Source organism: Trifolium pratense, linkage group LG7, assembly GCF_020283565.1.
Source record: "Trifolium pratense cultivar HEN17-A07 linkage group LG7, ARS_RC_1.1, whole genome shotgun sequence".
Lineage (NCBI taxonomy): Eukaryota > Viridiplantae > Streptophyta > Magnoliopsida > Fabales > Fabaceae > Trifolium > Trifolium pratense.
Genome location: NC_060065.1, coordinates 51,129,103 through 51,154,313, shown reverse-complemented (window position 1 = coordinate 51,154,313; position 25,211 = coordinate 51,129,103). Strand labels below are relative to the sequence as shown.

At 34.0% G+C, this 25,211-nt stretch overlaps 7 protein-coding genes and 1 long non-coding RNA gene across 9 annotated transcripts; 1 reads left to right on the top strand and 7 right to left on the bottom strand.

Moving 5' to 3' along the window:
- Positions 1-111: 111 nt before the first annotated feature.
- Positions 112-15,594, bottom strand: LOC123894657. The gene is made up of 2 exons (XM_045944713.1): positions 15,406-15,594; positions 112-571 (listed from the first exon to the last, which is right to left on the bottom strand). Exon 2 carries the CDS (start codon positions 569-571, stop codon positions 290-292), a length of 282 nt encoding a protein of 93 aa, XP_045800669.1. The 5' UTR covers positions 15,406-15,594; the 3' UTR covers positions 112-289.
- Positions 2,046-2,544, bottom strand: LOC123894658. Its single transcript, XM_045944714.1, has one exon. The coding sequence runs from the start codon at positions 2,421-2,423 to the stop codon at positions 2,145-2,147; it is 279 nt and encodes a 92-aa protein (XP_045800670.1). The 5' UTR covers positions 2,424-2,544; the 3' UTR covers positions 2,046-2,144.
- LOC123894659 lies at positions 5,780-8,952 on the top strand. Of its 2 annotated transcripts, XR_006803888.1 has the most exons (4): positions 5,780-6,147; positions 7,068-7,685; positions 8,079-8,160; positions 8,696-8,952. It is a non-coding gene; the product is annotated as an uncharacterized LOC123894659 (long non-coding RNA). The 2 variants fall into 2 exon arrangements; XR_006803887.1 differs by having other exon boundaries at positions 7,068-8,160.
- LOC123896586 (protein DOWNY MILDEW RESISTANCE 6-like) lies at positions 11,947-12,667 on the bottom strand. The gene is made up of 2 exons (XM_045946957.1): positions 12,467-12,667; positions 11,947-12,192 (listed from the first exon to the last, which is right to left on the bottom strand). The coding sequence occupies exons 1-2, from the start codon at positions 12,665-12,667 to the stop codon at positions 11,947-11,949; spliced, it is 447 nt and encodes a 148-aa protein (XP_045802913.1).
- On the bottom strand, positions 15,109-15,412 carry LOC123894656. The gene has a single exon (XM_045944712.1). It carries the CDS (start codon positions 15,403-15,405, stop codon positions 15,124-15,126), a length of 282 nt encoding a protein of 93 aa, XP_045800668.1. The 5' UTR covers positions 15,406-15,412; the 3' UTR covers positions 15,109-15,123.
- A 1,788-nt stretch (positions 15,595-17,382) lies between the features above and the next one.
- Positions 17,383-18,063, bottom strand: LOC123894655. Its single transcript, XM_045944711.1, has one exon. The coding sequence runs from the start codon at positions 17,853-17,855 to the stop codon at positions 17,577-17,579; it is 279 nt and encodes a 92-aa protein (XP_045800667.1). The 5' UTR covers positions 17,856-18,063; the 3' UTR covers positions 17,383-17,576.
- Positions 18,064-21,015: 2,952 nt separating this feature from the next.
- On the bottom strand, positions 21,016-21,568 carry LOC123894654. Its single transcript, XM_045944710.1, has one exon. The coding sequence runs from the start codon at positions 21,403-21,405 to the stop codon at positions 21,130-21,132; it is 276 nt and encodes a 91-aa protein (XP_045800666.1). The 5' UTR covers positions 21,406-21,568; the 3' UTR covers positions 21,016-21,129.
- Positions 21,569-24,529: 2,961 nt separating this feature from the next.
- Positions 24,530-25,163, bottom strand: LOC123894653. The gene has a single exon (XM_045944709.1). It carries the CDS (start codon positions 24,942-24,944, stop codon positions 24,663-24,665), a length of 282 nt encoding a protein of 93 aa, XP_045800665.1. The 5' UTR covers positions 24,945-25,163; the 3' UTR covers positions 24,530-24,662.
- Positions 25,164-25,211: the final 48 nt, after the last annotated feature.

The following is a 25,211-nucleotide window of genomic DNA, read 5'->3' as shown; positions in this document are numbered from 1 at the left end:
TTAGGTTTGGTCAGTTTTTTAGAAAGAATATGTTGGGCTATCATTTAGAAAATTACACTCAATTTTTTAAAAAAATCATAAAAAATAATGTAAGGATAACTCAATCCGAAATCGTAAGAACACAACTCAATATTGCACAAACAATTTTTACATCAATCTCTTTCAATGTTTCACAATACAATATAAGAGAAAGATACAGAACATAGCACTTCTCCAAGCATATAATTAATATTAATAATTACACCTTAATCTAACTTAGAGCTACCCTGATCTGAACCCTTCATTGTTGTTAATTAGGACCCCAACAACTTAAGTACATGACTGTCCTTAAAGATTCCTCTGATTGCTTTGCATTCTCTTTATGTTTGCTTGAATTAGAAACCATAGCAGAAGAAGATGATGATGATGATGAAAGTTTCTTTGCTTGAGAAAATGATCTGACATTATTTTTCAAATGATTATGAACTGATTTTAGTGTATAATTCCATCTACATATTCCTTGATCTTTCAAAGCTTCAACAACTCCAACACTAGTTGCAGCTGCCCATGCTCTGCTTACTGTTGAATTCATCTTGAGTTTTAATGATTGTTGAAAAATAAGTGAATGTGACATATCTCTAAGATCAATTAAATATATCAAATTTTCCAATTTATTTTGAATCTTATCTTATTTATATATTTTTCATTCATCTGATGATTAATATATAAAAGGCACAAAATATATTAACTACAGAGTATAGACAAAATTTTACCAAAGTTTGGGAAAACCACTGGCATGAAGAGGTAGCTATAGCTATTGGTTTTTGTGGAAACCATGGTTTTGTTTATGATAAATAAAAGTTTTTCAATCAAGTTCAGTGCATGTCACAAATTTTTGGACCACGTACATGATATCTTAGATGTGTCACACTTTCAGTATGTGCAATTGTTTGTTGCGTACGTATTAGTATAGTATAAATTTCAAATAGCTGTATAGTCTTGCTCTAGTTTTTGTTGTTGCTGACTTGCTGTATGACACTCTTCAGTTGGAAGGGCAAAATAGTCAATTAACAATAACATACAAAATTATCAAATTGTTCCTCAAATAAAATCTTAAATTAAATTTAAAATAATTAAGTATGAATGAAAGACAAATGAGCAACAAACTCATTCTCAAATTGTTTAAGTTAGTCAAAATTTCTTAAGTCAAATAGTTCGGATGAAAGTCCAACCACGAGGAATTAATTTAAGTGAACTAAAGTGACTATTGTTACCCTAATAAATTTTGTTAGTGTTAATCAATTACGAATTACTTATTCAATTAATTGGACAATTTTTGACCAGAAAATTCACCTTAAAGTAAATAAGTGGAGTATCCCGGGTTCAAACCCAGACTCCTGCACATACAGTGCAATGTCCCTAATTCTATTAACATTATGTGCCCAATTCAATATCTTTCAACATGATTCCTTGTGAGATTTTCTAATTTTCCATGTTTCTCAAGCTTTCAAAATTCAATTTCCTTGGTGATTCTAAGAATTCTAATAAGTGTTATGCAATTTGCCACAAAATTCATATATAGTTTGGAACTTTGGATTATGTCTATGTTTGGTACATTTGGTTCTCTATTTTATTAGATACTTCTCAAATGATTGCTGCAGTTTTCTTAAAAATGATTGGTATTGTACCTTACAAATTTTTGATATTTTGCCCCATTGAAAAACATAAATCACTTTGTAGTGCAATTACTTTGGAGAAGCCATCAAATATTAAACATCTTCAATAATGCAATTCTGAGAATAAATCCAACTCTGTGGATGATGATGGATTTAGTGGCAGATATTAGTAGTGACTTCTTTGCTATATGCTTGATCAAGAAGTTATGTCTGCTAAAAATTTCTTGTACTCATGTTTTGGTATAACTAGTTTATTTTTTATGTTAACATAGTTAGATTGATCTTGCACACATAATTTGGAGAAAAATTCAATGTTGCTATCTTCATTAATTCATCATAATTTACATCAATCTCTTTCAATATTGCACAACACATGAAGTAATTTCAAACTTTCTAACAAGTGAAAGATACAAAGATACAACACCTAAAACCTCTCCAAGTATATAACCAAATACTTAATTTACACCTTAATCTAACTTAGAGCTACCCTTAATTAGGACCCCAACAACTCAAGTACATGACAGTCCTCAAAGATTCTTCTGATTGCTTTGCATTCTCTTTTTGTCTGATAGAATTAGAAACAATAGTAGAAGAGGATGATGATGATGAAAGCTTCTTTGCTTGAGAAAAAGATCTGACATTGTTTTTCAAATGATTATGAACTGATTTTAGTGTATGATTCCATCTGCATATTCCTTGATCCTTCAATGCTTCCACAACTCCAACACTTGCTGCAGCTGTCCATGCTCTGCTTACTGTTGAACTCATCTTGTGTATTAAGTAATGATTCTTGAATGTAATAAGAGATTTTGTGGCTATTTAGATGACAGAGAAAATTGATTACTGGTAAGTGTATCTTGTGTTTTGGTGGAGAAAGAAGAGTGAAGGAGGTTGTTATATATAGGAAGCTTGAAACGCCCAAGGAATAGAAAACAAACCAGGGGCTGAAAGCTACAGCTAGTGGTTTTCTATGGTTTTTGTGTGCCAAGAGAAAGAAATTGGTTCTGAATGTGTTGATTTGTTCATTGATAAACTGTGTTTATATACACATAGAATGTACAATCATGATCCAAGGATCATGCACACTATAATTACAATAATTAACAGTAAGTTAAATATAGAAACAAGTAATATGCTAATAGCTAGTAATAAGGGATCAGGTCTTGTACACATGAGCTGGCTGTGATGTGTCATGATTCATGATATCAGAATATATTTTAACTCCCCTCCTCAAACTGAAGGTGACATGGTCACTCCAAGTTTGTCTCTCATGATATTGAATCTAGCATGAGTAAGAGCCTTCGTAAGACAGTCTGCAATTTGATCCGCAGTAGGTACATATGCAATTGTGATTCCATTCTGAAGGACCTGATCACGTATGTAGTGAACATCTATCTCGATGTGTTTAGACCTCGCATGCATAACTGGATTGGAAGCTAGTGCCTTAGCACTCAAGTTATCACACCACAAAATTGGCTTTCGAGGTATTGGTACTTTGAGTTCTCCTAGTAATGACTTGAGCCATGCTACTTCAGCTGCAAGGTCAGCTAAAGCTCTATACTCCGATTCAGTACTTGACCTGGACACCACTTTTTGCTTTCTTGAAGCCCACGAAATTAGAGTTTCACCAAGAAATACACATTGTCCTGCCATGGATTTTCTGTCATCTATGCTTGTGGCCCAATCTGCATCTGAGAACCCTGCTATGTCAAGATCAGTTGATGGTTTGATGTGCAGGCCTAGGTTTGTGGAACCATGGAGATACCTAAGTATTCTCTTTATTCCTTGCCAATGATCTGTGGTCGGAGAGCACATGTATTGGCTGAGCTTGTTGACTGCGAAAGCTATATCAGGCCTTGTGTTGGTTAGGTATTGTAGTGCACCTATAGCCTGTCTATAGAGTGTAGGATTGGACATTGGCTCCCCTTCTATTGTGAATTGTCTTCCAGTTATCATTGGTGTAGGGCAGGATGATGCATTTTCCATGTTGAATTTCTTGAGTAGGTCTCTTATGTACTTTGTTTGTGTTAAGTACATCCCACTACTGTCTCTGTGAACTTCAATTCCTAGGAAATAGTGCAAGTTTCCGAGATCTTTTAGAGAGAAAACAAGATTGAGTTGACTGATGAAAGCTTCTAGAAACTTATTGTTGCTGCCAGTTATTATTATGTCATCAACATAGATGAGTAGAAATGTAGTATGATCCGTTTCTTTTAGAACAAACAGAGACGAGTCACTCTTGGTGTTTTGAAACCCCCAACTCAATAAAGTGTGTCTCAACCTATCAAACCAGGCCCTTGGGGCTTGCTTTAGGCCATAGATTGCTTTATTCAATCTGCATATGTGATGTGGTTTGGTTTGATCTATGTATCCTTCAGGTTGATGCATGAAAACACTTTCTTTGAGATTTCCATTCAAGAAGGCATTATTTATGTCTAGTTGTCTAACCTCCCAACTTAGATGTACAGCAATAGATAGAATGATCCTTACCGTACTTGATTTGACAACTGGGCTGAATGTTTCGTCATAGTCCACACCTGCTGTTTGTTGAAAACCTCTAGCAACAAGTCTTGCTTTCCTCCTCTCAATTGTGCCATCTGCTTTGTATTTTGTTTTGAAGATCCACTTTGAGCTAATGACATTTTCTTGTCCCTCAAACGGTACCAGTGTCCAGGTTTTATTGTTCATCAGTGCCTTGTATTCTGCATCCATTGCGTTGAGCCATTCTGGTATGCTTAGAGCTTCACTTACACTTTCTGGTTCCTTGCCTTCTTTAGCTTCCTCAGTTAGCCCTATGTAAGGTAATTTGGGCTTATATACTCCTGCCTTGCTTCTAGTTCTCATCCAATGTGTGTTGGTGATGTCCTGCTGAAGCGGTGGATTGGTTTCTGTTATCGGTTGAGAAATTTCTTCCAATGATTCTCTTCCAGCGGCTTCTGTTGAGTCTTCAGTTTCACCATTACTGAAATTGTTCTCATCTGTATGCTCAAAAGTATCACTCTCCACTGATTGATCTGCTACAGTGTTAATATCGTTTAATTCTGGCTCTTGTTGATCCACAATATTGTCAGTTGCCTCAGCTGTGTTGTTTGTAGTGATACCTGCAGGAAAAGAAGGAAATCCTATAGGAGTATCATTAGTAACAACTTTTATAGGATTTCTTGTATCAAGGAAACCTTCTTGGAACGGAAAATGGTTCTCATTAAAGACCACATGCCTTGACACAAACACTCTTCCATGAGAATTTACACACTTATAGCCTTTATGAGAATTGCTGTATCCCAAAAATACACATCTTGTTGTGTGAAATTGAAGTTTGTGTTGATTGTATGGTTTAAGGCATGGGTAGCAGGCACAACCAAACGGTTTCAAAGCAGTGTAGTCAGGTTCTTTCTTGAACACTAGTGTGTAAGGGCTTTCATTTGGATTTACAGATGATGGCAATCTATTTATTAGATAAACAGCAGTAGAAAAGGCTTCCCACCAATATGAAAGAGGCATTTTGGCCTGTGCTAGTAATGTTAATCCTAGTTCGGTTACATGCCTATGTTTTCTTTCAGCCCTTCCGTTTTGTTGAGAGGTATATGGGCATGACATTTGAAATTGGATACCAGAATCTATGGCACATTTTTGGACTGGCTTGTACTCACCACCACCATCACACCGAATTACTTTTATTTTCTTATTAAATTGATTTTCCACTAAATTTTTGAACTGATTAAACGCATGAATTGTTTCTGATTTTTGTTTTAGTGGAAAAATCCAAGTAAATCTACTGAAATCATCAAGAAAGTGCACATAATACACTAGTAGAAATATGACATATTACATAAGCATTTTACATCTGCTGAACATATGTCAGATGTGAAAAGCTATATGTAGTAGTCTTTTTATCTGGTTTCAATATCCACAGAAGTGAAAAATATATAGACAAGACTTTTTACATCTGGTTTCAATGTACCAGAAGCATAACTGAACGCGGTGACAATCTTGTAATTATGATGAAAATTATCTAATATATATATATATCTGGCCATATTTAGCCACAGATGTAAAAAGTCAGGTTGAATAAAAAAAAAAAATTAATATTTTTGGAACCAATAAGTGAATGAGGTAGATAGACTAAAAAAACGCAATCTGAATACAAAAAAATAAAACAAAACGCAATATTTCTCTCTCGACCCAAATCAACTCGCGATGAACAAACCCTCAGCGCCGTCCTCTACCGCCGACAACGATTGAACCCTCAGCAACCTAAAATCAACTCACCACCACCGCCTTATCTCAGTTGTCCTCTCTCTCTCTCTCTCTCTCTTTGTCACTCGTCAAATCGAAGCTTCTCACTTGAACCCTAACTCCAAATCGAAGTTATAAGGGAAACGAATTGAAAATTCTCTCCGCTCTCACTATTGTCCTTCTTTTTCCGGCCTCTACTCTCACGAATCGAAGCTTGTCTTTCTCTTTCACTATTGTCAAACCTTCTTCGATTCAGGTACTCTTCTTTCTTTTTTATTCCTTTTTAAATTTTTTTTTTCTGTATATTCATTAATTCTGGAATACTTGTAGAACTATTTCTAGTAATGTTGCTCTTTTACGGGATTCCTTTTTTTTTTCCTACTTGTTTCTACTGTTTCTACTTGATTCCAGTTAATGTAGAATTCAGTTAATTTACAAGTATGTGGAATTCAGTCCTGTCCTTCTAACTTTTGTAATTTTCTTTTTAGTTTATTAGTTTAGTAGCAATCTATATGAACTGTAATTGATGATGAGATATAGGAATGCTAGAGTGGATGAGATGGTTGCAAATTTCCACCAAGAAAAACATGAGAAGATTTCACAAAAGATAAACTAAATTGCATTTTAGGTCTCTCAAATGTTCTAAGCAGTAAAATTTTCAGTTTTAGTTGAAAATTATGTCTTTGTATTTTGTTGTTCAGTTTACTCACAAATGTTTATGACCTGGCAAACGGTTTATATACATAGCATGAAAATAACACATTTAAATAAATTAAAAACATTAGTGGATCCATGAAGATTATTTTCTTAATTAGTAAAAACATGTATGTAAATATTGCTGGTCACATCACTAGTTTCTACATGTAAATTGGATGCCAGAACAACATAAGGACCTAAACTTTCGATATAAATTGATCATTTTTCATTACAGGATTTCATTACATGATACACTTACAATTAAGTTACTTAAAAAAGTTGTTTATTATGTTAAGCATATGATTCACCTATGGGTAGTAGATTCTATATTCATTACAAATTGTGAATGAAAATGAACATAAATGCTCCTGGGTTCTATGTATTTGTTCCTATTTACTCTAGTCTTTAGAACATTGATAGAATAGTAGAATATACTATTTTCTATTCTAACAATTATTGTTTTTGGGGGGTGGGAGTCAGAACTTCAGCCATGGAGTGGAGTTTGTTCTTTTGTTATCATTTAATGCGGGTGCCTTAGATAACCAAGTGGAACATGCATTGGTGTCTCTAGCAACGGTGATGCCGGAATCTCCTTCCTTGATTGTACAATGTACACAAGGTATGTTTTCAGTTTGACTAACACTTATTCAGATGTTGCCTTGTTAGCCATTTTGTTACTGGATCTTTTAGCATAATCAGTTGTCATATAATTCTAGTTTATATCAGAATAATCAGTTGTCATATTTTCCTAATCCTTTATGTTTGAACTTTTAAGCTTAAGTAAAATGAATTTCTATCCTACCATAATATGTTCAATATCAGAGACCTTTGGGGGGTCTTTCCTCAAGTGGCACGAACCGAGACATGTGATGATATTCTTCAACAGGTCATTTTTCTATTTGGTTATACCGGGTTAGTGTATAACTATTTTGATTTGGTGACTATTTTGATTTATTTCTCATTTAGTTTCATTTGGATTTGTGGGTTTCGTGCAGGTTGATGACCCTCGACTTATTCAAAGAATTTCAATTGCAGCATCAGGAAGGCGGTAGCTACAAAGACTAAGACGCCTCATGATGCATGTGATAGACTGATGTGGTTTTGCTACCTATTCTCTTTATCTCAGTTTTCCTTTTCTTGTTTTTCTTTTGTTTTGCCTGGAATGATTGTGAAAGTTACTGTGGCCTGTGGGTAATGGTTGCCCTTTGAATGTACTCTCTTGTTACTTTAATAATTGGTCAAATTATGTATATGTTGAACTAGTAAATTAAATTAGAAAACTGGTTAGTGGTAGTGGAGATTTTTGGTTCCTTTACTGCATTTCTCTTTATGCATAGTTGCAAATATTAGTATAATCGAGTTACATGAAACACATTTTGTTGGATCTGTTATTTGTTTTTGTACTCAATGACTTGAATTTTTTCTTCGGCTGAAACTATGGATTTGCTTACATTTTGTTGGATCTGTTATTTGTGTTTGTTCCTATTACAGGTACAAGAGAAGCAAAGATTGATTGATTTTGCAGAAGCACTTCGTAGTAATGTAGTATCACTCATAGTTTTCTTATAAGTGGGTACGTTTCACTAGAATATTGTAATCTGCATCGTATAATTTAAATATAAGTTATACTCTATAAAGGTAAGTTTTCAGTAATAACAGAAAGATACTGCATTCTGATAAGTAGGTACAATTGGCCATGCATAGAGTAGACTATATTGCCTATTATTCCATTGACAAGTATGCTAATTTATGAAATATAGTATGCATGACTTGAATTGGTTACTTTTTATGTTGTAGATTAGTTGAACGAGGTCCCTTATACATCTTGGTTTAAGTCTGCTACTTGTATTGAAACTGATTGTTAAAAAGAACAACACATTGATGATGAATTTGGTTGTTGAAAATTTATGCCTAAGTGGGATTTTTGTTGGATAGAATGTTACAGTACCTTATTTTATAGATTTAGGCATTTTAAAATGAGTAGCTTAGATGTTATTCATGGTTGCTCTGACATGGTATGTTTATTATACATATGAATAAGTTGATAATGTATATGTAATGGATTTGAGCCATGTATGTATAAGTAATTATATATTTACATATTGTAGGTGTTCAATGATCCCACAACATTAACAGAGGAGGAGCTGTATGATTTGCGAAACCGCTGGGCAACTTGTTTCCTTGACCTATATAATCTTGAGGTAGATTATGATGATGCCGATGAGAAAGCTTAGGAGCTAGCTAGGTTTGTGTGAAGTTACAATGAATTAGTATTAATTATGATGATGTTTTGATTTGTATTTTGGATTTCAATGATTGTACTTCAATGACATTATTACTATATATATGTTGAATGTTGAATTTGGCTATGGACGTTGAATGTTGAATTTAAGTATTATGTAGTTATGTTATATTGTTGGCATTGTGGGTTAGATTTTTTTAATAAAAAAAAAAGATTTAAAATATAAAAAAAAAAACGCAGGTTTTTGAAAAAAAAAATTAAATAAAGTTAAGATATCACATCTGGTGGACTTGGTCAGATGTAAAAGGTCCAATTTAATTTTTAAAAAATAATATTTGATTTTCGCCTTGGTCAGAGGTAAAAAATGTTTTTTTACATCTGACTACGCCAGATGTAAAACGTGTATACTTACTAAGTCTCGTGCGCCTACATCTGACATTTTTCAGATGTAAAAAGTGTTTTTCGCCAGATGTAAACAAGCTTTTTTCTACTAGTGATATTTAAAATTGGATTGAGATAATATTGGAGCAGGGCCCCATACATCGGTATGAATCAAATCTAAAGGTTCTTTAGCATGAGAGGAAGAGGTCTTGAAGGGTAGCAAGTGTAGTTTGCCAAACTGACATGCTTCACAGAATGTAAACTTGTCACTAGGTGATATCTTTACATTGTTATCTTTCAACACCTTTTCCAGTACTTTATTGTTGGGATGTCCAAGTTTCCTATGCCAAATTTCTTTTAGAGAGATGTAGGCACAAGGATCTTTATTTGTTGGAGGTTCTTTATTGGCTGAGAGTTGGTATAGTCCATCTTTAAGTCTCCCTTTTAGAAGTGCCTTCCCTGTCAATTTGTCCTTCACATAGCAATAATTTTCATCAAATTCAACAAGAGCATTATTGTCAATAGTCAACTTGGATACACTTAACAGGTTTTTGGTGATTTCAGGCACATACAGTACATTACGTAGATTTACATCATTTAACTTAGTGGAACCAGATGCCAAAATTTTCAATTTTTCACCATTACCAACAAGTAGGGAGTTCTTACCATTGTTCTCATTGAGATCCTGCAGCTGGCCACTTTGGTGTGTGACATGATTGCTAGCACCACTATCGAAATACCATTCATAGTCTTGGCCATGGTAGGGTGAAGCTACAAAAGCACTGTGAGATCCTTCACCCTCAGCATAATGATTTTTTTCTGTATAGGACTTATCAAAACAATAATAGCATTGTGCTGCAGTGTGACCAAATTTGCCGCATATCTGGCATATTGGTCTTGGTGGTTTTGACATCCTAGCTCTTCCTCTGCCTCCTCTCATGCCTCTGGAATTTGATCCTCTCCAACCGCCTCGTGATCCAAATTTGTTGCCTCCTGACTCATTTTTGCTAGCAAAATTTGCAGATGCATTCAGGTTGATATTGTTGAAGTTGTTGAGTTGATCCAATCTGCTTTCAAAGGCTAGTAATTGGGCTTGAAAATCAACCCAACTTATGTTGGTCTGGTCGGACAGTTTGACTACCACCGGATTGTATTCAGAATCCAATCCGTTCAATGTCTGAATCATCAGATCGGAACTAGAGATGGGTGATCCTGCTAGTTTCAATTTGTCAGCAAGATTCTTCATCTTAGCAAGGTATTGCTCCATCTTCATCTCCCTTTTGTGCGTATTGTGAAATTCTGATTTCAAGTAAATGATTCTCGATCTGGTGTGTGCACCGGCAAGGCTTTGAGCTTCATCCCAAAGTTGCTTCGAAGTTTCACAGTGCAGAACTTGGGTTGCAATATCAACTGTCATAGAGTTCATCAGCCAACCTAGTAAGGCTTGATCATCAGCTTGCCAATCCTGATAGTCAGGATTGATTTTCTCGGTGTTGTCTATTGATGTAACAAACTGATCTGGGCATTTCTTTGTCCCTAACATGTAGCCATCATATTTGCAGCCTCTAATTAATGGTAGAACCAAGGATTTCCAAAGAGGGAAGTTGTCTCTGTCCAGCTTGACAGAAACAGTTGATGGAAGGTCATTTTTCTGGTTAGTTTTTGCAGCGGACATGATTTTGGTTGAATGGATCGAGAGCCTTCAAGCTTAAGTGCTCTGATACCAAGAAAGAAATTGGTTCTGAATGTGTTGATTTGTTCATTGATAAACTGTGTTTATATACACATAGAATGTACAATCATGATCCAAGGATCATGCACACTATAATTACAATAATTAACAGTAAGTTAAATATAGAAACAAGTAATATGCTAATAGCTAGTAATAAGGGATCAGGTCTTGTACACATGAGCTGGCTGTGATGTGTCATGATTCATGATATCAGAATATATTTTAACTCCAAGATATATCAATTTTTTCCAATTCTTATTGAATCTTATCTTATAGTATAAAAAAGCTCAAATAAAAAAAATTCTATATTTATATATTTTTCATTCGTCTAATGATTAATATTGAAGACAGTGGCCAGTTGGCATACCAAGCTAGCAAATTAACATTTATCGTGAGTTTTTTTTTGCCGCCTACCGATTCTCCCTACACGTTTTCAGTTTTATCCTTTCGCTATTTAAGCGGTGGATGTTATAAAATTAGACATTTTTAAAAAATATCATTCGCTACTTAACGTTATAAAAAATAAATCTGGTATGGTGTTTTTGAGGATATGCGCTACCAAAGTAGCGGACGAGATATTTTGTTAATAATAAACAAATAAAAATGAATACACAGTATTTTATTAAAATTTCAAACTTAGCAAGTAGGGGAGAGATCAAATTACACAGGTGTAACATTACTCAAATGTTACACCGCTCAATAACGCTTTAACGAATACAAATTTTACAAAATCTACCGTTGGATTGAAATTTTAGCAAACTTTTCGGGTAACATTATGTTACTAAGAATGTGATGTTTTGTGAGCTGTAACTTTCACAATCAACTTTAAAAAATAATTATTCAAAGAATACGACCAAGACCTATCTCAATCACTATCTCAATCAAATTGAAAATAATTATATATATATATATGATCATGATTGTTATCAAAGTTTTTATTTTTCATTTATTTAATAAAAAACTGAACAAGACCTTAAGGAGTTTGTTTATTTTAATTACCGGTATCATGTAGGCTTTTGTGGCCAAAACTCCATAAATTCACCTGAAGGTGGACAAAAATGTCTTAATGTCTCTCTCCAATATTGAATGCAATCTTTGTTATTAATCTCACGACTTGTATATAGCTTACAACTTCCATTTGGATCCTTTGAACTTTCACTTATCTTTTCTACTTCAGGCATGACATGAAATTCCTTGAAAATATTCATTGTATCATCCATCAACTCCTTTGAAACTCCATGGTTAATCACCTATAGTATAAATCCATAATAATTGATTAAACACACACAAACTCAAACCCAACATCATAGTGAGAATAACTCTTATAACCAACTTCAAATGAAGAGTTGAAGAAATTTCACCGTATCATTTGCTCAAAAATTTGAGATAAATATGACGGCAAAATTGTGATGTGTCATTTTAGAGACTCGCAAAACTTTAGGTTGAATCTAACTCAACATTTTGAATTAGAATTAAACAACGTTATAATACAATATTATAAAAAAAAAATCCAATAGTACATACCTGCAAAAATCCATACTCCTTGGAATCTTTTAAAATGTGCAATAATGTTTCGGTATAAACATATTCCCTAAGATCCACCACAGGAATCGTCTTGCCGGAAAGTACAGAAATTGTGTCGGGTCTACTTTCTAGAGGTTGAACATAAGATAAAGACACTGAAGAATGAAGATTAAACCAACTGAAGACAAGAATGTTATTCATATTCTTTAATACCTCGATCTCCTGAATGTATATAAATATGGCAATGACAATTTTCTTGGGGGCTATTACTTCATGCTTTCTATGTTGTTTATATACAGTGTACAAAGCTAAAATAATAGTGAAAATAACCAGGCCCGGTTTTGGGCCAAGGCAAGCAGGCCTCTAGCCCAGGGCCTCCAAAAACATGGGGCCTCAATTTTTTTTTTCAAGCCCATAATTTAAATTATTGCTTTAAGTACATCTTCGGACACTAAATATCTTGAATTGCCTATTTGCCTAGTGGTTAGTAACTGTTCAAATGTTTGAGAGTTGGAGGAGGTGGTAGTGGGTTCAAATCCCACCTGTGACATTTTCTTTTAGCTACTTATCCCATCTTATAATGACTATTTTTTAATATTATTTACAATTTAAATATATAATATTCTTTTTATAAAAAAAAATTCTTTTTTTTTTATTTGGGGTCCATTTTTATTATTAGCCTGGGGCCTCCAAATTGTCAGAGACGGCCCTGAAAATAACACTATATTTTAGGAATAAAAATAATTAGGTTTGGTCAGTTTTTTAGAAAGAATATGTTGGGCTATCATTTAGAAAATTACACTCAATTTTTTAAAAAAATCATAAAAAATAATGTAAGGATAACTCAATCCGAAATCGTAAGAACACAACTCAATATTGCACAAACAATTTTTACATCAATCTCTTTCAATGTTTCACAATACAATATAAGAGAAAGATACAGAACATAGCACTTCTCCAAGCATATAATTAATATTAATAAGGGGTTTTCTAACTTAGACCCTAGTTAGGTCTAAGTTAGCAAGGTGCACCTTTTCAATTGGACCAAAATACCCATTCTTTTTAATTAATTAACCAAAATACCCATTAATAGACGCGGATCCAGTGTCGCGCGCGTACCGAAGGACCATGGTTACAGACCGTTGATTTCCATCAGACAGCCAATATCTGATCTCATCAAGACTGTCTGATCAATCCGACAGCCCAGATCATCCTGATCCATCAGATTACAGCGCGTGCGCCACACTGGATTACACCCTGGAGAGAGAAAAATTTGCTTTTTAAAAGTAGGACACGTGTCACACAATGGTTGGCTGGACGTGATTTTTGTTCATTTAATACTTTGAACTCAATTATTTCGTTGTAAATTAATTATTTTATTTTATTTTTTATACCAAAATTCATAATTTTTTTTTTCTACAAATAGAGACTTGGTTCGTTTGATTTGGACACCGAAAAAAAAATGCAATTTTTCACTACCTTAATCTCATTTTTTGTCTACTAAATACGTTACTTGTGTGTTGTAATTTAACACGCACCACTCAACCAACTCACTGAAACCATTATACCAGGAAAATAGTAGATAATATTCTGGAACTTTTGGTATATTTTATGAAATTTTTGGAGACCTGAAACTATTTTTAGTTAATTAAATGAGATAAAACGGTAATTAAAAACTAATGTTTGCTTCTGAAACCATTTTACTGGTAGAATGGTTGCACATAGTTGTATTCTGAAACCATTTTACTGGTAGAATGGTTTCAATGAGTAATTTATTAATTGTGTTTGCTTCTGAAACCATTTATCTGGTACAATGGTTTCAGAGAGTTGTAATCTGAAACCATTTTGCTGGTAGAATGGTTTCAGTAAGTTGATTATTAGTTATTTGCTTCTGAAACCATTTAGCTTGTAGAATGGTTGCACATAGTTGTACTCTGAAACTATTTTACTGGTAGAATGGTTTCAGTGAGTAATTTATTAATTGTGTTTGCTTCTGAAACCATTTATCTGGTACAATGGTTTCAGAAAGTTGTAATCTGAAACCATTTTCCTGGTAGAATGGTTTCAGTGAGTTGATGTAAGGTAGTGAAAAATGAGATTAAGGTAGTGAAAAATTGGGTTTTTTTTTTCTGTGTCCAAATCAAACGAACCAAGTCTCTATTTGTAGAGAAAAAAAATTATGAATTTTGGTATAAAAAAAAAATAAAAAATTAATTTACAACGAAATAATTGAGTTCAAAGTATTAAATGGAAAAAAATCACGCCCAGCCAATCAGACAGCGACACGTGTCCTGCTTTTAAAAAGTAGATTCTTCTCTCTCCAGGGTGTAATCCAGTGTGGTGCAGGCGCTGGAATCTGATGGATTCGGATGATCTGGGATGTCTGATTGATCAGACAGTCTTGATGAGATCAGATCTTGGCTGTCTGATGGAAATCAACGGCCTGTAACCATGGTCCTGCGGTACGCGCGCGACACTGGATCCGCGTCCATTGATGGTAATTTGGTTAATTAATTAAAAAGAATGAGTATTTTGGTCCAACTGAAAAGGTGCACTTTGCTAATTTAGACCCAACTGAGTCTAAGTTAGCAGCCCCCTATTAATAATTACACCTTAATCTAACTTAGAGCTACCCTGATCTGAACCCTTCATTGTTATTAATTAGGACCCCAACAACTTAAGTACATGACTGTCCTTAAAGATTCCTCTGATTGCTTTGCATTCTCTTTATGTTTGCTTGAATTAGAAACCATAGCAGAAGAAGATGATGATGATGATGAAAGTTTCTTTGCTTGAGAAAATGATCTGACATTATTTTTCAAATGATTATGAACTGATTTTAGTGTATGATTCCATCTACATATTCCTTGATCTTTCAAAGCTTCAACAACTCCAACACTAGCTGCAGCTGCCCATGCTCTGCTTACTGTTGAATTCATCTTGAGTTTTAATGATTGTTGAAAAATAAGTGATTTTGTGGCTTTTTAGATGACTGAGAAAATCGATTATGGTTAGTGTATCTTATTGTTTGGTGGAGCAAGAAGGATGATGGAAGTTGTTATATATAGGAAGGTTGAAACGTCTAAAGAATTGAAAACAAACCAGGGACTGCTGAAAGCTACTGCTAGTGGTTTTCTAGACTACGGTTTTTTGTGTGCCAGATATGTGACATATCTCTAAGATCAATTAAATATATCAAATTTTCCAATTTATTTTGAATCTTATCTTATTTATATATTTTTCATTCATCTGATGATTAATATAAAAGGCACAAAATATATTAACTACAGAGTATAGACAAAATTTTACCAAAGTTTGGGAAAACCACTGGCATGAAGAGGTAGCTAGCTATTGGTTTTTGTGGAAACCATGGTTTTGTTTATGATAAATAAAAGTTTTTCAATCAAGTTCAGTGTATGTCACAAATCTTTGGACCACGTACATGTCTATATCTTAGATGTGTCACACTTTCAGTATGTGCAATTGTTTGTTGCGTACGTATTAGTATAGTATAAATTTCAAATAGCTGTATAGTCTTGCTCTAGTTTTTGTTGTTGCTGACTTGCTGTATGACACTCTTCAGTTGGAAGGGCAAAATAGTCAATTAACAACAACATACAAAATTATCAAATTGTTCCTCAAATAAAATCTTAAATTAAATTTATGATGTAGGAGAGTTTCTTTAGTAATTTATTATTTTAGATAGATTTAGTTTTATTATATTTTAGGTAGATTTATTAGATAATCCTATTAGATAAAAGCTCTGGAATCCACCAGATTTCCGGAATCCACCAGAAAAAGTAACTAATCTAGAATCCACTAGACTTCCGGAATCCACCTGAAGGAATAATTTGGAATCCACCAAACTTGAGAAAAATCTCTGTATTTTTATTGAATCAAAAGTTGCCTTCAAGGCTACAATAGTTTAGCTTAAATAAGGGTGAAAAATAAAAATAACAAATCTCCTAAAAGATTGTAAAAAAAAAATAACAAACCTAACTAAATAAAAATAATAAATCTACCTAAAATATAATAAAACTAAATCTATCTAAAATAATAAATTACTAAAGAAACCCTCCTACATCAATTTAAAATAATTAAGTATGAATGAAAGACAAATGAGCAACAAACTCATTCTCAAATTGTTTAAGTTAGTCAAAATTTCTTAAGTCAAATAGTTCTGATAAAAGTCCAACCACCATGAATTAATTTAAGTGAACTAAAGTGAGTGTTGTTACCCTAATAAATTTTGTTAGTGTTAATCAATTACGAATTACTTATTCAATTAATTGGACAATTTTTGGTTAAAAAATTCATCTTAAATGTGAATAAATGGAGTATCCCGGGTTCGAACCCAGACTCCTGCACATATATTAACATTATGTGCCCAATTCAATATCTTTCAACATGACTCCTTGTGAGATTTTCTAATTTTCCATGTTTCTCAAGCTTTCAAAATTCAATTTCCTTGGTGATTCTAAGAATTCTAATAAGTGTTATGCAATTTGCCACAAAATTCATATATAGTTTGGAACTTTGGATTATGTCTATGTTTGGTACATTTGGTTCTCTATTTTATTAGATACTTCTCAAATGATTGCTGCAGTTTTCTTAAAAATGATTGGTATTGTACCTTACAAATTTTTGATATTTTGCCCCATTGAAAAACATAAATCACTTTGTAGTGCAATTACTTTGGAGAAGCCATCAAATATTAAACATCTTCAATAATGCAATTCTGAGAATAAATCCAACTCTGTGGATGATGATGGATTTAGTGGCAGATATTAGTAGTGACTTCTTTGCTATATGCTTGATCAAGAAGTTATGTCTGCTAAAAATTTCTTGTACTCATGTTTTGGTATAACTAGTTTATTTTTTATGTTAACATAGTTAGATTGATCTTGCACACATAATTTGGAGAAAAATTCAATGTTGCTATCTTCATTAATTCATCATAATTTACATCAATCTCTTTCAATATTGCACAATACATGAAGTAATTTCAAACTTTCTAAGAAGTGAAAGATACAAAGATACAACACCTAAAACCTCTCTAAGTATATAACCAAATACTTAATTTACACCTTAATCTAACTTAGAGCTACCCTTAATTAGGACCCCAACAACTCAAGTACATGACAGTCCTCAAAGATTCTTCTGATTGCTTTGCATTCGCTTTTTGTCTGATAGAATTAGAAACAATAGTAGAAGAGGATGATGCTGATGAAAGCTTCTTTGCTTGAGAAAGTGATCTAACATTGTTTTTCAAATGATTTTGAACTGATTTTAGTGTATGATTCCATCTGCATATTCCTTGATCTTTCAATGCTTCCACAACTCCAACACTTGCTGCAGCTGTCCATGCTCTGCTTACTGTTGAACTCATCTTGTGTATTAAGTAATGATTGTTGAAATCTAATAAGTGATTTTGTAGTAATTTAGATGATAGAGAAAATTGATTATTGGTAAGTGTTCTTGTGTTTTGTTTTGGTGGAGCAAGAAGAGTGAAACTGGTTGTTATATAGGAAGATGGAGATGGCAAGGTTAGTAGGATAATAAAAACGCCCAAAGAATGGGAAGAAACTAGGGGCTGAAAGCTAGTGGTTTTCTAGACTATGGTTTATGTGTCTTATATATATATATACATACCTCTAGCTAAATTAAATAGAAAATAAATTTCCATTTTTTTTAGTCTTATCTTGTTTTATATATTTTCATTCATCTAATCTAATCTAATGATTAATACATAGAAGACAGTGGCCAGTGGGTACATCAAGCTACCACCAGAAATATGAACCAAGGCAATTTAATGAATTAATTGTAAATTTAGTTTCCCTGTATGAAATTTTAGCCTCCCTTTGTCTTTTCTATTGTATATGTCTCTTGTTAATAAAACCTATATAAATTCATATCATATTTTAAAAAAAAATGGTGAAATTTTGTCCGTAAAAGACTAAAAACAAAATAGAAATTATGTTGAGATGAAAACATATGATTTATTTTATTGGAATAAAAACTGAAATTCGTTAATTTTATCATGATCAAAAATATCTTTAATCAAAATCTTATATTTTTATGTTTTTTGGACTTTCAAAATCGGAACTCTGAAACCTGTTATCACTAACAAAGAGTCTACATACTTCATCGTCTTAAAAAATGTGTCATAGTTGACCACTTGACACAAATTAATGATGATTTTATCTAATTGCCCATGTTAATTATTGATGTGCTATCTATGCGCTTTGTGGTTTATCTACAGAGTTGTCCGTCCACTTTCTATTTCTTGTCCTTTGGTGTCTTCGGCTTGGTATAGTGTGTCCTACTGGCTAGGTTGGAAGTTTGTGTCTTTGAGGGACTTTTGGGTCATTTTGAGGCTTTTGTGGGGTTGGGGTGGATAGGAGAGTTAGGAGTGTTTTTTATCTTTGGTTTGACATGTTGTGTGGTCCATTTGAAAGTTCCGCAATGATGTAATTTTCTTTGGAGGCCCTTCTCAGTGGACGGTGTGGTGGATAGGGCTAAATGCTTCTCTTGGATTTGGTTATCTAGTAAGATCCCGAATGACCCTTGCTCCTTATATGAGTGGATGGTGGAACCCTTCCTCTACTGGCTTAGATATATAAGGTGGATTGGGGCTTCCTTGTTAATGTCAAGCTCTACTTTGGTTGGTTTGACTCATTTTCCTTGCCTTTCTGTTAGAGTTGGGGCCACCTTCCATGTCAGGTGGAGCACGGTATGGTGAATTTTGGTGCACGGATGTTTTTGGTGTGTTTGCCCTAGTTGTTTGGATTTGTGTTGTAATTCGCTTCTCCTTTTCTTTTTCTTTCTATTTTACCTGTTTTTTTAGAAGTATTTGTTATACTTCTTGCTTTTTCTATATTGGACTGAATTCCTGTAAGTGATGCACATAAAATTAATCAATATCAATATAGGATACAATCGAAAAATAAGCATGTAAAAGTTACATTATAAACCTAAAAGTTGCATTCAAATAACAAATTAGTTTCACAAATGTGACTATGAGTGAGAGTGATTACTTCACTTGATCTTTGGGCTAAGCTTAAATGCGTTACTGGGCCGGATATGTAGTTTTGAGTCATGCATCAAATGGAAAAGAAACAAAACAATTATAGATGGGAACACGTTTTGGGGGGGGGGGGGGGGGGGCGAAAATTGTGCTTATACGTTGGTTTGGAGTCTACAATCCAAAACCAATTATGTTCGGATTATGCGCTCCAGAAACGCGAATGTTCGTATTCTACAGTCCGAAGAGGAAATATATAAAAGAAATTTGCGTTGAGATTGCTTGGACTGTTTTAGACCGTCTAGGGTTTATCTGAAGCGATTACTTGGTTCTCTCAATCCCTTCGATTCTCACACTTCGATTACTCGGTTCTCTCAATCTCAATCTCAATCCCTTCGATTCCCTGCCATTCTTACTCAAGTAAGACGCTAATAGGGGAGTCTTTGGATCCCAAATTCCGAATGAAAAACACTACAAGTAAGTTTTGAATCCCTTTCATTCCCTCAATCCATTCCATTGATGGTGGTGTTTGTTTGTGATCGAATTAATTTTCGTGATTAATTTTTTGTCTTAATTTCCATGAATTTGGGATTTTTATTGAATTTAGGGCATAGAGTTTGATTTATGTGCATCATCTGTTTGTGAATTTGCTTGAATGAGTTTGATGTGGTAACATCAATATTCAGAGAATAAAGGTGCTTTTAGACCATATCTCTGTCTTTGAAAACCAATTGCTAGCAGTAGATATGATTAATACTAACTCTCAAAGATCCTATGTGTACTATGCTATGTCAAATGTCAATTAAAGGCAAGGCAGCATTCATCAGCTACACCTCTTGAGAATAGGCATGGCTACAAGACATCCTCCAACCATTACTGATTGAAGCAAGTTACTGACACGTTGTTCCTTTACCTCGACAGGAAGCAAGTCATCTATTTCTTTGTCGACATCATCTATTTCTTTGTCGACATCGCCCTAGCTCCAAAGCTCCCAATTGAGTGTCCAAGTGGTTATGAAAGTGCAACTTCTGTCATATAGGTTATATAGACTCTATTCGGATCCTACACACCGAATATGAGCGTTTCCGGTTGGTAGAATCCGAAATGATGCAAAATTTTAAAAATTAAAGCATTTCGGATTGTACAGTCCAAAATCAAGTTTTTCTGGGCAAACCATCAACGATGTACAAGCCAGGCATAGCCAGCCAATGGCTTGTTTAAACTGGTTTCAGATTGTATGGTCCATATCAAACACGTTTTGGATTCTATACTCCAAAAACGTTAAAAATAAGGACGTTCGGATTATACAGTCCAAACCCAGGTTTTCCTGGGCAAAACATCACGTACAAGGCAGGCATAACCAGCCAATTGCTTGTTTAAACTGATTTCGGATTCTATGGTCCATAACAAACAAATTTCGGATTCTAGAGTCAAACGAATTTATAGGGTTAAAATGATCACTTTGGGGGGCCTTGGAGGAAACAATGGGGAAAAAAAAGCAATTTTCAATGGAAAGCAAAATCTGAAGAAGAAACTTTTTTCATTGAATAGTACTATTGCAATAATATTCCATTACAAACTTTAAATAATTAATCTAATCTATCATCACTATGTAATACTAATATTTTTTACAAATGAATCAATTGGGACCCCAGCAGCTCAAGTACATGACAGTCCTCAAAGACTCCTCAGCCTGTTTTGCCTTCTTCTCATCTTTTAATTTGCTAACAACAAGTGAAGAAGATGAGAAATTCTTTGCTTGAGAAAAAGTTCTAACACGGTTTTTAAGGTGATGATGAGCTTGTCTTAAAGCATAATTCCATCTGCAGATACCAACTTGATCCTTCAAAGCCTCAACAGCTCCAACACTAGCAGCCACCATCCAACCTTTGCTTAATGTTGTTGCACGACTCATGATGATGATGATGATGTGTATATCAAAGTTAATTTTTGGATAACAAATTAAGATGTAGCTAGAGATGTTTAGTTTGGTAAATAGGAAAAGTGATGTTGTTGATTGATGAAGAGAAATGAGTTATGGTTGGTCTTATTTATATGAATATTAGAAGTCAGTAGAATAAGATTAGACATGGCAATGGGTACCCGCGGGTACGGTTTTTACCTTCCCCGTTTCCCATACCCGAATCATTGATAAATACCCGTTCCCCGCCCATTACCCGACGGGGATGAAAAATTGAACCCAATCCCCGTCCCAAATGGGTTCGGGTATACCCAAATGGGTTCAGGTATCCCCGAACCTTGCTCTGCTGAACCTTACCCGAACCCAAAATTTTCCCGAACACTAACATACATACAATACAAAAAATTTCAAATAATAAAGTACAAACCAAAATTTCAATGCATTAAACATACAAATGAAATGATATTCCAAAATATCAAACCAAAATTATCAAAACCATAAAATAGTACCGGTACAAACCAATATTCCAAAATACCGTCAAAACAACCACATAACCAAGAATGTTCTACATCATTGTTCACTGAAATTGCTAAAAAAACAAATAACTAAGAACCATTGTTCATTAAAAATCCTAACTCAAGTAGATAAATTATATGATCTTTGACATTATAAATAAATAAATAGGGGTAATATAGTAATTTTATATAAACGGGCGGGTTCGGGGACGGGTTCGGGGTAGGTACCAATATCTCCGTTACCCGCCCCATCCCCATGTTTTGAAATCGGGGAAAACACAAACCCGAACCCAAACCCAGTCAAATCGGTTTTTCCCCGTCAAACTCGAGGTGGGTTCGGGCGGGTACCCGCGGGTACGGGTTCTGTTGCCATGCCTAAATAAGATACCATGAGCTAGGTAGCTGCTAGATTATTGGAAACACACTTGGTTTTGGACAAAACAGGCTATGTCTAGTGGTTTTGGAATTAAATAATAGAAAAAAAAAAAGAATGTGGCATAATTATTGGGATACATGATACATTCACTCTACTTTGGACCACTTTGTCGTTACGTTCACAGCTAAGTAGATGATACTATAAAATATTCTAGCATACCCAAACCCAATCCAACTCACCTCAATGGTTCATTATCTTCAACGTGCCCAAAAAATTTGTTTTCAAGTTGATTTTTATGATTTGATCCTGTGTGCAACCAATCTAGTAAAATGGGATTAAGCAGTGGTAAAAGTTTTAATGATATTACATGCCGAGATTTAATTTTAAATTTATATCATTAAAATATAAGCGACTTGTATTTTGTTTTTTTGTCACAGTCTCATAGAGAAAATGACAAAATCATTGAAAACTCCCATACACAAAGAATCAGACCAAACATTCTTAATTTGCAAAATTGCAAAGCATGATAGTCAACAATACTAACTAAAGGACCAAAGACACCTAACCAACTTAATTTTTTTTAATCCATACTGATTTAGAGAAATCAAAATCTAAAAATAAATGGTTGGAGGTTTTGGCGGCCTCGCAACCACCAGTAACAATAACAAATCCTGAAGAACCATTCCATGTCGCGACAAATTGTCCTTTGACAGTAATCTATTATTTATAGCAATCTCCAAGCAAAGAGGGAATACCTTAAGCGCGACAATTTTGTTCTAAATAACATCCTTGTGGGCAGCCATCACAACCGGAACTAAATGAGTTAACAAGTGATAAACTCCTCGAACTACGTAACATATATCAGGATCAGGATGCCACATCCATTTGTTTGGTGCATGAACCTGCAAGCAAAAATGATGCAAAACCGGACAACACCCCTCGTACAAATCCTCCTTCCACAAAAACAAACGACGTCGCCATCTCCAACCCTCACCACAACACCACACCCCAACCTCCACCATCGTAATATTTTTGTCTATGATTAAATCAAAAAGTCCATTAAATCTCATACAAAAAGGTTCCTCACCGACCCATCTATCTTTCCAAAATAGTGTTTGCTCTCTATTCTCTACATTTTTACTAATAGTATCTTTAAATCAGACCTACACTCAACTCACCCCCTTCTCTAACATCACACCACCACAAAGAAGCCTTTCTCCCACCTCCCTTTACTCTCCCATCTTCCACAACATATTTAACAACCAACAGAACCACAAACCTTCTTTATCCACCAACAACCTCCAATTCCTTTCCTTAAAAGAATTAAGTTAACTTCTCTAACCCTACACACTTCTCTAATCTTAAAAGACAATTTGTTCCATTTTATCCAATTAATCTTCCTAATATCCTCATTCTTGCCCCATAAAATATTTAAAAAGCGACTCAATGGAAATAATTATACATGCGAAAGCCTAGATGAAGGAATGAAACTAAACCGACAACGATGACAACACAAATTTGAGCAAAACTAACCAAACACCCATCGATAAATGTCTACTCTTCAAACCAGACAACCTCTTCTGAATCTTCTTAATCAAAGGTAACCACATAGTGTGACAACGGAGATTGCCTCCAATTGGAAGATTAGATACATACAAGGAGATTGCCTTCAATTGGAAGATTAGATACATACAAAGAATGCGCCCAATTATACAATTAATCGCCAATAACACATCAAACAACCAAGAATCTCAATATTAAGATCTACCAACATACTCTTATGAAAATTGACCTTTAAACTCAACACCAACTCAAACAGAATCAGACAGAATCAGAATGTAATTGAGAAATGCGACCCTAATTTGGTCAATGGTTAGTTTAGTCATGAATTCAAATCTTTTCTCAAACAATTCATCATTATCCGAACCTCATTAACCATTTAAGTTAATCACTTTAATCATCTAATTAAAATGTTGTTTCCATTTAGTTTAAATATTTAAATCGCTTTATTTATTTATTTATTTATTTATTTATCATTTTAGGCAAACTATGAAATAAAAGTGTATTGGATTTTCTTTCCCTATATTTTACTACGATAGGATTTGGGATCTGCAAAGTCCCACAAACGATGAAATTATGATTATACCAATCAAATACTCATACTGACAGAGACTGTAAATGTATTCATGGATCATTTCAAAGACTGTAAAATAATCATATATATATATATACAAATTTGAAATTTCTATTCATCTTAAAAATTGAATCATTTCAAAGACTCAATTAATCTTGATCAAAATATTATCTTCCTTCAATGATTCAATTGAAAATTGCATTTTAAAATATCTTGTACATTGATCTTAATTGGGACCCCAACAACTCAAGTACATGACTGTCCTCAAAGATTCCTCTGATTGCTTTGCATTCGCTTTTTGTTTGCTTGAATTAGAAACCATAGCAGAAGAAGTAGAAGAAGATGATGAAAGCTTCTTTGCTTGAGAAAATGATCTGACATTGTTTTTCAAATGATTATGAACTGATTTTAGTGTATGATTCCATCTACATATTCCTTGATCCTTCAATGCTTCCACAACTCCAACACTTGCTGCAGCTGCCCATGCTCTGCTTACTGTTGAACTCATCTTGTGTATTAAGTAATGATTCTTGAATGTAATAAGAGATTTTGTGGCTATTTAGATGACAGAGAAAATTGATTACTGGTAAGTGTATCTTGTGTTTTGGTGGAGAAAGAAGAGTGAAGGAGGTTGTTATATATAGGAAGCTTGAAACGCCCAAGGAATAGAAAACAAACCAGGGGCTGAAAGCTACTGCTAGTGGTTTTCTATGGTTTTTGTGTGCCAAGATATATCAATTTTTTCCAATTCTTACTGAATCTTATCTTATAGTAG